Source organism: Neoarius graeffei, chromosome 9 (genome assembly GCF_027579695.1).
Source record: "Neoarius graeffei isolate fNeoGra1 chromosome 9, fNeoGra1.pri, whole genome shotgun sequence".
NCBI lineage: Eukaryota > Metazoa > Chordata > Actinopteri > Siluriformes > Ariidae > Neoarius > Neoarius graeffei.
This window is the reverse complement of record NC_083577.1, coordinates 3169749-3182306: the sequence shown is the minus strand read 5'-3', so window position 1 is coordinate 3182306 and position 12558 is coordinate 3169749. Positions and strand designations below refer to the sequence as shown.

The 12558-nt window shown below is 42.1% G+C and overlaps 1 protein-coding gene across 2 annotated transcripts in view; it reads left to right on the top strand.

Annotated features, from left to right (window-relative positions):
- Nucleotides 1-12558, top strand: part of sestd1 (SEC14 and spectrin domains 1) — a 151742-nt gene that overhangs the window by 126690 nt on the left and 12494 nt on the right. For both annotated transcript variants that reach the window (XM_060928949.1, XM_060928948.1), the window contains 4 exons: nt 1999-2113; nt 2216-2375; nt 5998-6079; nt 12117-12239. In XM_060928949.1, the coding sequence (XP_060784932.1) occupies nt 1999-2113; nt 2216-2375; nt 5998-6079; nt 12117-12239 (480 nt within the window). The remainder of the gene's footprint in view (nt 1-1998; nt 2114-2215; nt 2376-5997; nt 6080-12116; nt 12240-12558) is intronic.

The following is a 12558-nucleotide window of genomic DNA, read 5'->3' as shown; positions in this document are numbered from 1 at the left end:
AATCTCAGAAATTTCATAGTTAATCGCGATTAATCTTGATTTACTTTGCATGTGTAAAATTGATATTTTGCAGTAAGACCGTTCGAATCTAAAGTTAAACCCACAATGCAAAGTATTTCTGACCATTGTGTCTTAAATTGGAATAAAATGAAGACAGAGACAAAAGCAGAATTTATCTTTTGGCCTTTTTTATTTCAAAAAGAGTGTAGAGAAAGGAAAACAAGTATTAAGAATGAATGACTGGCTACTTTGGAGAAATTGTAAATAAATGAACACAAGAAAAAAATCAGAAAAAGTGCCATGTAGACCCACTTGTCTCTACTTCAGATTTGACTATGAACAATGTAATGTCAGGCCACTCTCTTCAAAAATAAAATGTCACCATAAAAAAATAAATAACCATACAAAGCACTTCATAACTTAAATTCAAACAAACCATTCAGAGGTCCAGAAAACCGTTGCTTATCCATCACAAAAGAGGACTAAACTGAAGACAACAGCGTGTCCTTCCATGCCAATGCCAACGACTCGATGGAAACCACATGCTTCCGCTCGAGCTGCCTACGGATGCGTAGAAGGAACAAAAGACTAGCAAACTCGAAATAGCGCGTTTAACCGAAAATGAGTTTAATTAATACAACCAGAGGAGCTGCATGTGGATGGTAGAAGTGCGGAAAATGCTGGTAAACTCTGATCGCGATTAAAAAAAATATTCGCGATCACAATTTACATTAATCTAATCGCGATTAACGCGTTAATATTCCCAGCCCTAGTTATATGTGTTGTTTTGATGCCTGTTTGTTTCCCAAATATATACGTGTGTGTCTTAATGGGTGAATAAAAGGCATCGAGTTAAATATTATTGTAGAAAGGTGCTTTATGAAGTTCAGTCCATTTACTTGCATTGGTTTACGGGGAAGATTTGCCACATCCAATATGGCGGACACTCTGACGTATCCCAGCAACGGGCCACCAGCTCAATGCGGCGTTTATGTTTATATGTCTATGATGTACGTTATATTAGCCGCACTCAACAGGAAGTGAGTTATTTTTGGTTTTGTGCGTTTTGACGTTCTCCTCCTAGGCGGTTGGTTGGATTCATGCCAGATTTGGTATACATGATGTCAAGATGTTGCAGATTTTGAATTGCAAACGGATTTACGATATGTTGAAAAGGTGAAACAATAAATTTGCATGTTAAGCCATGCAAACAGGAAATGTGTGCCTGAAAACTCACCACTGGTGGTGCACACATCACAGACCCATCCCCCCCCCCGGACATCTCAGATGTGCGTGCATTGTATTGACCACCACGTGTGACGGGTCGCAGAACCAGAGGTGCTCGGGCCCTTCATCGCCATTTCCGGCTACGTTTCCTCTGGTGTTTCTAGGTGGTGTGTCCATGATCCCAGTGGTTTCCAGTAAATTTTTATATGCTATGTACTCATTTAAGGAAAATCAACTGGTGGCTCGGGTGTCATTTGGTTGCCATCACTGTACCAGTGGTTGCTAGGGTTTCAGTAGGAGGAGCAATATTTCAAAGATTAAAACATGGTCATTTATGTCAGAATTAAAAAAGGCGAAATCATGCGAAAGCACACCCAGTGAAACATTTCCTATGAGGAGAAAATGCAGTCTGGAGCATTGCTACATAGCAACCATTGTTGTGATCAAACCCCAGGGCTGTGTTCCCCCTGTGGGATCTACACGCGTGCCATAATTCAGGCTCTACGTCAAAAATCGTGACCCGTGAAAATGGTAGAAATTTTTTAATGATATAATGTCTCTGTCAGGCAATATTATTGTTTCGCTCCATGTTCCTGTTGGCTTCAGCGCAAAACCAAAGAAACAAACATGAGGCGTTTTGTATGATTTAGTTTCAGTAGAAAGTGATGCAAAGGTTAGTAGGAATCAGCTCTGATCTGTCCTCTCCTGTTGCGGACGATGGTGTTGATGATTATTAATGCAGGCTCCATCTTGTTTTCATCATTGTTCCAGCTCTCTCAGCAGCTGGACGGTCTGCTGGGCATGCTCTGTGCAGATGTTGCTCCTGCTGATGGAGCTGCCATTCAGCAAACACTCAAACATCTGGAGGAGAAACTGAAGAGTGTCGGTGAGGACATCATTGTCATCACTTTCATTTGTCTGCAAATGGAGACGGAGAGACTGAGGGAGGTTGAATATCTTTGCAATTTTGTGTGTGTGTGTGTTTTAGAGGGAGCTCTGCAGGGCCTGAGGGAGAAGGGTCAGGTGCTGCTGGACCAGATTTCTAACCAGACGTCCTGGTTCTATGGAAAAGACATGCAGATCGAGAACAAGGAGAACATTGACCACATCCACAGCGTCATGGAAGACATGCAGCTGCGCAAGCAGAGGTTCAGCTCTCTCTCAGAATTACAGATAAACACTCACAGTTCGTGTGATTGACGAACAGGACCGCGTTGGTGTGCAGCTGTGATCTGTGTCAACAGTGATGCTTATTCCATTCTTTTATAGTTCATGCTTGAGCTTTTGCTGTTAAAGGAGCACTTTGTCATTTTAAAAGGCCTCTGTTAGACAGGAAATTAATTATAATTGTTATGAAAACAAGTCTTTCTCCTGTTCAGGCCAGCTTACTGTTGAAAGTCATACGTTTGCCTTGTAAGTGGCCTTATAAGGAAAAGGAGCAAAGCAGCAGTGTTCTGGCTGGAGGTAGAGCATATTTCTGGGCCTGAAAAACGTGAACAGGAGCCTGAAATAAAGAAGCCAAGATGATGACCATATGTGGAGCATCTGACTGAAAAGTCTCTGGAGAAAAAAATAACTCCTTAGAACAAGGGCATTGATATTCACCTGTCCATGTTATAGCCAGGACTACTGTACAAGCCGTGCTATTATACTAAAACAATCTGACCATTCGACCATGCTGTGGTATAACGATCATTGTTCTGTCCACATTCACTGGATATGAGCAATCGTGCGCTCTGATTGGCTACTCTACTACTAGGATATCAGCTCGTATACTGCGAGTCGAGAAAAAACAATGGCAGTGTGTGCTGCTGAACCAACTGAGGACGAAATAACTCGAAACCAAAACCCTAAAAAATAAAAAGCAACAAAATATGGAATAAAAGTATCTGATGAGAAGAACGCATCATCATCTCCCCCCCCCCCCCCCAAGAATTATCGCATTTTTCACAAATTGCTCCTGTCATTTTGCCGGCTTGTTTACATTCTTCGTCTTTAAGCATTAAAACGTGTTGAATTGTTTTAGACTGGTTCAAAAGCTCAAAGAAGTTTGAAAATGACAGAACTGAAATGTCCGAGGAAGAATTAAATAAATGTCTAAAGCTGTTCTATACCTCAGCACGACAGCGAGACGGCACTTTCTACAAAAATACAACACTAAAGTCGATTCATGCCGCCATCAATAGGGTGTTAAGAAGTCGGCCTCAGCGGAAATTTTGTCAGGCGTTTTGTATAAAGTTTTTATTTCTTGAATTTGCAAAAAACAAATAAGGCTCCATTTCTCAAAGTGCAGTGAATGTGGACAGAATAAAAGTTATTCCACTCAATCTCATCGTACATGGATTATAGCTGCGAGCAGCGCATGTTTCAGTTTCTTGGAATAATTGTTAATTACACTATATTCACTTTCGTAAGCATGATCAGGCCACAGGCAACGCAGGTGTGGTCAGAGGAATCGTTTCAACCATTAATTTGGATTTTTTTCCCCCCAAGTTTACAGCGTTATACTGAATGTGCATAGAACTGAGAATCTTTCAGCTCAAACACTGCTTGTTGCTTGGCAGTGTTGCTGAACTTTTAGCTGTGTGTGTGTGTCTCTCTCTCTCTCTCACACACACACACACTGTCCCCTCCAAAAGTACTGGAACTGGAAGGTGAAATTATGTAGTTTTTGAGATCAGATGATGACTGAGGCGGTAGATCAAAATTTCAGCTTTTGTTTCCTGATATTTGCATTTAGACGTGATCAGCAACTTGGAGCCTGGCACTTTTGGTTGTAGACCATCCCAAGTTAGGTGAGCAAAATTATTGGAACAAAGTGACCGCCTGAACTATGCCGTGAAGCTATGTTCACAAACAAGGCTGGTCTGGTAACATTAAAGAGAGATCCCGGATGAGCCCCCAAATTTTACCGAACCAGGCTCGTATGGTTCAGCAACATAAAGGGAGGCCACGTGAGGATAAAGTTCACATGCAGTGTTCACAGGCAAAACCCAGGTCTCAAACCAAGAGTCGATACTCAAACCCTATAAATTGTTTTAAGTAATCAATCTAACAGGACACAGCTGGGCAAAAAACACCCCACATCTGTCAGCCATGTTCCAGTATTTTTGATCATTTGTACAGTCAGTGAGTTCAAACAAAAAGTGCTGCCTTCCAAGTTGTTTGACGCATCGAGATGTAAATATGAAAGCTGTAATTCTGAGCTACGGTTTCATTCATCTTTTGATCTCAAATCCAAATGTCTTCAGGGTATAACAAAAAACTTATTGGCCTAGCTGTTCGAATACTTTCAGAGCACAGTATGTATATAATTGCTGCTCATTTGAATATCAGATTGCATCTTTTAAACCCTCACGCCTTCTTCCATTTCAGTAATTGCAGCTTTTAGGGTTTAATTGCTTAAAGCAGATACGCAGAGCCTTTATTTTTAAAAAAAAATTCTGAGTGGATAGTGTCTCCATCCTTGACTCTTGTATGCTGCATAAATGGGAATAAAAATATATATTTTTGAGAGTTAAAATCGACCGCAAAGTTGGCATTGGAGCCGCCCCGCTGAGCCAGCCAGCCCTGAGTGCATGACCTCACAGCGGGAACCGTTTTAAGGCCGAGGCTCATGTGACTCTCATTAAAACAGGATGGGTGTTATAGCTTATGCAGCACACATGTACATGCATGCATTTTCACTGATAAAACGTAGAAGGCTCATTAAATAATCAGATGAACTGAGGCAATCACATTCTGAAGCAAATTAAATAATCTTATACCGCTAACTTAAACACACAATACAAGTTACATGGATTAATCTAAATGCAGGGAAACGAACAGTGGCGGTGTTGTGATGAGTCACATCTTACCCCGTCTGTGTTCTTGCTTCTTGAAGGCTGAGCTTGTGGCTGATTTGTTTTGAAACAATCTGACTTTCAGTTCTTCGTTCATTCACTTCTTCCACGTAAGGACAAGATATTGTTGCTGAGACGAGCATATCCAGCGGGGGGGGGGCATATTCAGTGGAGAAATCTGACGGCTGGTCCACTCATTCTCCATTTTCTCCATATTGAGTACTCCGCCATTACTGCTCAGCTCACACTCCAGGAGAACTGGTGCAACTGAACTTACTTTCATTTTCTTGTAGTTTTCTTTTCCTTTAATTGTTGGTCCTGCACCCTCTTTCAATATGGGCCAACACTCCTCAACAGATCACAGGTCTCGTACGAGTCTTCAGTAAAATGTGCAGAGCAGAGGAGAGGCCACTTCATAGGCGCCCACTGTGCTCGTGAACTTCTCACAAAACGCATCCAAATCTTTGCAGTTTGAACATTCTTGGGCCATGAATGCAACGTAAATCCACCTTCTGTCATGTTGCTGCACCCGCCAGAGACCGATAGCCTTACCGCGGTGACGTCACAGATGTCAAGGTCATTCACTCAGACCGCTACCTAAACAGTATGAATCATTTTAATCATAAAAGTTACTATATTAGATTTATTGTTAAAACTATTCCTGTACCATTCTTGAAGTCTCAAGGCATTTATAAACAAAAAGTGAGCCCAGGGTGCTGCGTACCTCCTTGAAGATTCTTTAAATATTAACCAAGCGTCTGATTGCCCCTTTGTACATTTTCTTGCAGCCATCACTCTTCAGCATGCAGGATGGTTCAAGCTGCTGAAGTGTTTGATGTGAAATGTGGAAGAGAGCTTTGAACAAAACGGTGCAGCTTTTTTGCAGCGTCCCTGACCGTTATTGATTGTGCTGAACTGTGTGTTAAAGGTGCGAGGACATGGTGGACGTGAGGCGGCTGAAGATGCTGCAGATGGTCCAGCTTTTCAAATGTGAAGAGGATGCTTCACAGGTGAGTAATCCTCCATGGCTTTTTACTTTTGTGTGTGTGTATATATAAACACACACAGTGGAGGAAATAATTTGATCCCTTGCTGATTTTGTAAGTTTGCCCACTGGCAAAGATATGAACAGTCTATAATTTTAAGGGTAGGTTTATTTTAACAGTGAGAGACAAAACATCAAAAAGAAAATCATATTTTGTAAAATATATAAATTGATTTGCATTTTGTTGAGTGAAATAAGTATTTGATCCCCTACCAACCATTAAGAGTTCTGGCTCCCACAGACCAGTTAGACACTCCTAATCAGCTCGTTACGTGCGTTAAAGACGGCTGTCTTAAATCGACACCTGTATAAAAGACACCTGTCTGCAGAATGAATCAATCAATCAGACTCCAACCTCTCCAACATGGGCAAGACCAAAGAGCTTTCTAAGGATGTCAGGGACAAGATTGTAGATTGGGCTGGGCTACAAAACCATAAGCAAGAAGCTGGGTGAGAAGGAGATAACTGTTGGTGCAATAGTTCGAAAATGGAAGAAACACAAAATGACCATCAGTCGACCTCGGTCTGGGGCCCCACGCAAGATCTCACCTCGTGGGGTATCAATGATCACGAGAAAGGTGAGAGATCAGCCTAGAACTACACAGGAGGAGCTTGTTAATGATCTTAAGGCAGCTGGGACTGCAGTCACCGAGAAAGCCATTGGTAACGCATTACGCCGTAATGGATTAAAATCCTGCAGTGCCCGCAAGGTCCCCCTGCTCAAGAAGGCACGTGTGCAGGCCCGTCTGAAGTTTGCCAATGATCACCTGAATGATTCCGAGAGTGATTGGGAGAAGGTGCTGTGGTCAGATGAAACCAAAATCGAGCTCTTTGGCATTAACTCAACTCACCATGTTTGGAGGAAGAAGAATGCTGACGATGACCTGAAGAACACCATCCCCACTGTCAAGCATGGAGGTGGGAACATTATGCTTTGGGGGTGTTTCTCTGCTAAGGGCACAGGACTACTTCACCGCATCAACGGAAGAATGGACATAGCCATGTACCGTAAAATCCTGAGTGACAACCTCCTTCCCTCTGCCAGGACACTGAAAATGGGTCGTGGATGGGTCTTCCAGCACGACAATGACCCAAAACATACAGCCAAGGCAACAAAGGAGTGGCTCAAGAAGAGGCACATTAAGGTCATGGAGTGGCCTAGCCAGTCTCCGGACCTTAATCCCATAGAAAACCTGTGGAGGGAGCTGAAGCTCCGAGTTGCGAAGCGACAGCCTCAAAACCTTAATGATCTCGAGATGATCTGCAAAGACGAGTGGACCGAAATTCCTCCTGACATGTGCGCAAACCCGGTCATCAACTACAGGAAACGTCTGACCTCTGTGCTCGTCAACAAGGGTTTTGCCACCATATACTAAGTCTTGTTTGCCAGAGGGTTCAAATACTTATTTCACTCAAAGAAATACAAATCAGTTTATATCTTTTATATGAAGTTATTTTCTGGATTTTCTTTGATGTTTTGTCTCTCACTGTTAAAATAAACCTACCATTAAAATTATAGACTGTTCATTTCTTTGTCAGTGGACAAACTTACAAACTCAGCAAGGGATCAAATAATCATTTCCTCCACTGATATAATACATTTATTTATATATAAAATATATACACACACACACACCGGCATGCAAAAGTTTTGGCACCCTTGCTGAAAATGACTGTGAATAGTTAAGTGAGCAGAAGATGAACTGATCACCGAAAGGCATAAAGGTAAAGACGAGACATTTCTTTTCAGCGTTTTCTGCAGGATTTGTGTATTACTTTTGTTTTGTACAATTGGAGAGTGAAAAAAGAAAAGGAACACCATGCGAAAGTTTGGGCACCCCAATACATTTGAGCTCTCAGGTAAATTTTCCCAAGGTTCCAGACCTTAATTAGCTTATTGAGCTGTGGCTTGTTCAAATTCTTTGTTAGGAAAGGTCAGATGATGCAGATTTCAAAGCTGTATAAATTCTCTGACTCCTCAAACTTGTCCCTAAAATCAACAGCCATGGGCTCCTCTAAGCAACTCCCTCGCATTCTGAATAATAAAATAATTGATGCTCACAAAACAGGAGAAGGCTACAAGAACGTAGCAAAGTGTTTTCAGGTAGCTGTTTCCTCAGATCGTAATGTTCTTAAGAAATGGCAGTTAACAGAAACAGTGGAGATCAAGGTGAGGTCTGGAAGGTGAAGAAAACTTTCTGAAAGAACTGCTCGTTGGATTGCTAGAAAGGCAAATAAAAACCCCTGTTTGACTGCAAAATTTAATTTATCTAGAAGTTCACTCTCCTTTTCTCTGTTATGATGCTGCTGGAATCTTAATTTCCCTGAGGGAACCCTCCCAAAGGGATCAATAAAGTTTAATCTAATCTAATCTAAAAAGACCTTCCGAAAGCTTGAGCAGACCCTGGAGTGGTGGTGCACTGTTCTACTATGCAGTGACACCTGAACAAATATGACCTTCATGGGAGAGTCATCGGAAGAAAACCATTCCTGCGTCCGAGCCACAAAATTCAGTGTCTGAAGTTTCGCAAATGAACATCTAAGCAAGCCTGATGCATTTTGAAAACAAGTCCTGTGGACTGATGAAATCAAAATAGAACTTTTTGGCCACAATGTGCAAAGGTATGTTTGGAGAAAAAAGGGTGCCAAATTCCAGGAAAAGAACACCTCTCCGACTCTGAAGCATGGGTGTGGATCGATCATGCTTTGGGGTTGTGTTGTGGCCAGTGGCACAGGGCACATTTCACTGGTCGAGGGAAGCATGGATTCGAATAAATACCAGCAAACTCTGGAAGCAAACATCAAACCATCTGTAAAAAAGTTGAAGTTAAAAAGAGGACGGGTCCTACAATAAGACGATGATCCAAAACACACCTCAAAATCTACAGTGGAATACCTCAAGAGGCCCAAGCTGAAGGTTTTGCCCGGGCCCTCACAGTCCCCTGACCTAAACATCATTGAAAATCCGTGGATAGATCTCAAAAGAGCAGTGCATGGAAGACAGCCCAAGAAACTTGTAGAACTGGAAGCCTTTTGCAAGGACGAGTGTGTGAAAATCCCCCAGGTAAGAACTGAAAGATTATTAGTTGGAGACAAAAAGTGTTTACAAGCTGTGATACTTTCCAAAGGGGGTGTTACTAGATACTGACCATGTCAGGTGCCTAAACTTTTGCTTCAGGCAGGTCCTTTTCATTTTTTGGTATTTTACGCCTGTAAATGATGGAAATAAAAATATAATATTGCAGAAAATATTAGAGATGTCTCGTCTTTACCTTTATACCTTTTGGTGATCAGTTCATCTTCTGCTCACTTAACTACTCACAGTAACACACACTTTCAGCAAGGGTGCCCAAACTCGTGGGGCAAAAAAGTATTTAGTCAGTCACCAATTGTGCAAGTTCTCCCACTTAAAAAGATGAGAGAGGCCTGTAATTTATCATAGGTATACCTCAACTATAAGAGACAAAATGAGAAGAAAAAAAAAATCCAGAAAATCACATTGTCTGATTTTTAAAGAATTTATTTGCAAATTATGGTGGAAAATAAGTATTTGGTCAATAACAAAAGTTCATCTCAATACTTTGTTATATACCCTTTGTTGGCAATGACAGAGGTCAAATGTTTTCTGTAAGTCTTCACAAGGTTTTCACACACTGTTGCTGGTATTTTGGCCCATTCCTCCATGCAGATCTCCTCTAGAGCAGTGATGTTTTGGGGCTGTCGCTGGGCAACACGGACTTTCAACTCCCTCCAAAGATTTTCTATGGGGTTGAGATCTGGAGACTGGCTAGGCCACTCCAGGACCTTGAAATGCTTCTTACGAAGCCACTCCTTCGTTGCCCGGGCGGTGTGTTTGGGATCATTGTCATGCTGAAAGACCCAGCCACGTTTCATCTTCAATGCCCTTGCTGATGGAAGGAGGTTTTCACTCAAAATCTCACGATACATGGCCCCATTCATTCTTTCCTTTACACGGATCAGTCGTCCTGGTCCCTTTGCAGAAAAACAGCCCCAAAGCATGATGTTTCCACCCCCATGCTTCACAGTAGGTATGGTGTTCTTTGGATGCAACTCAGCATTCTTTCTCCTCCAAACACGACAAGTTGAGTTTTTACCAAAAAGTTCTATTTTGGTTTCATCTGACTATATGACATTCTCCCAATCCTCTTCTGGATCATCCAAATGCTGTCTAGCAAACTTCAGACGGGCCTGGACATGTACTGGCTTAAGCAGGGGGACACGTCTGGCACTGCAGGATTTGAGTCCCTGGCGGCGTAGTGTGTTACTGATGGTAGCCTTTGTTACTTTGGTCCCAGCTCTCTGCAGGTCATTCACTAGGTCCCCCCGTGTGGTTCTGGGATTTTTGCTCACCGTTCTTGTGATCATTTTGACCCCACGGGGTGAGATCTTGCATGGAGCCCCAGATCGAGGGAGATTATCAGTGGTCTTGTATGTCTTCCATTTTCTAATAATTGCTCCCACAGTTGATTTCTTCACACCAAGCTGCTTACCTATTGCAGATTCAGTCTTCCCAGCCTGGTGCAGGGCTACAGTTTTGTTTCTGGTGTCCTTTGACAGCTCTTTGGTCTTGGCCATAGTGGAGTTTGGAGTGTGACTGTTTGAGGTTGTGGACAGGTGTCTTTTATACTGATAAAGAGTTCAAACAGGTGCCATTAATACAGGTAACAAGTGGAGGACAGAGGAGCCTCTTAAAGAAGAAGTTACAGGTCTGTGAGAGCCAGAAATCTTGCTCGTTTGTAGGCGACCAAATACTTATTTTACCGAGGAATTTACCAATTAATTCATTAAAAATCCTACAATGTGATTTCCTGGATTCTTTCCCCCCATTCTGTCTCTCATAGTTGAAGTGTACCTATGATGAAAATTACAGGCCTCTCTCATCTTTTTAAGTGGGAGAACTTGCACAATTGGTGGCTGACTAAATACTTTTTTGCCCCTGTGTGTATGGGGGGGGGGGGGGTGTTTAAATTCTGTTTTATGTTGTACAGGTGTGTCTTTTTCTTTTTGCAAGTCTGATAATTTGCTGCTGTAAAACAATTTCCCAGCTTGGGATCAATAAAGTAAATCCATCAGTGAAGAATGAATGAATGAATGAATGAATGAATCCCCCACCCATGAATAAATCTGGGACTTAATGAAATCAATCAATCCTTCAGTGAGTGGATGGATGGATGGATGGATGGTGTGGGTGTTTGTTTTGTATGAATAAATAAATGTTCTGTGCGTTTCCGACCCCTGAGGACGAGCCATGTGTCAGTAAACATGCTGCAGTATCAAACACCCACAGTACTGTCAAGGACACGTTTTGTAATATGGTCCATGTGTTTCGTTTTGGACGGAAAGAGGGAGGTAGACGAAAGCGTATTTAGGTGGCGTTTATGCTGCTGTCCAATTCTGATCATGATTTTACGAAGCTGATCAGAGCATCTCTACTACCAAAAAAAAAAGTACGTGTGCACCCTGTAACTGGACACTCGTACCAGTCCTGTAGCATCAGGTAAGTATTGTTCGTAAAGCAGATGAAATGAAGGTTTAATTCTGGTTATGAGGAGGTTGTTTGCCTTCGCTGTCGCAGAAACTCAAGGTAATTGAAGCTACTTGTGTAATTTGACTGCCGCAGTTAAAGTGGGACGCCACACTGTGTACTGGTAAATGTCCCAGAAATAGTGCTCCAGTGTCTAGTGTTACTTCTCATCACATTGCATTTAACGTTCTGCCCACTAGTCGGGTACAGGAACATGATGGAATGTCAGTGCTGTAAAAAAAAAAATCATTCTGAAAGGCATATCAAATGGAGCAGAATGGAAATGTTTTATTAATTTAATATTTTAATGCATCAGTGTGTCGTGATCCGTTCAGGGCAAGGCTTTGTGCTTTTGATTGCGTCTCCACTCCATTCCAGAGAAGAGAAGCGTATTGGTTTGGTCCAGTGTTATGACTGCAGTATTGTGTGAGTAATCTGGAGTTCCTGGTTCTCTCAGGCTGTCGAGTGGCTCACTGAGCTGCTGGACGCTCTGCTGAAGACCCACATCAGGCTGGGAGACGACACACAGGAGACCAAAGTCCTTCTGGAGAAACACAGGAAGTTCGTGGATGTTGCACAGGTAACACTAACGGCACGGCCAAATCCCATCCATCCAGTTTGTAATAGTTTAAATATATATTATTTATTAATTTAATGAATTTACATTTTAGAAAATATCCCCCCTTTTATATTCAAGTATTAAGGAATGATCCACTGTAAAAGGATTAATTCATTTTGAATGAGGGAACGCCTTCAGTGCACAACGAGGTTCACGATTTAAAAACGTGGTTTACGTGTTTATTATCTGTCGCTACATTGCGGTGTAATAATCCTCCGAATCGTTCATCTCGACTCCTTCAGGTACAGCTTTAAACCTGAGTAGACGGAGCGAAATCCAA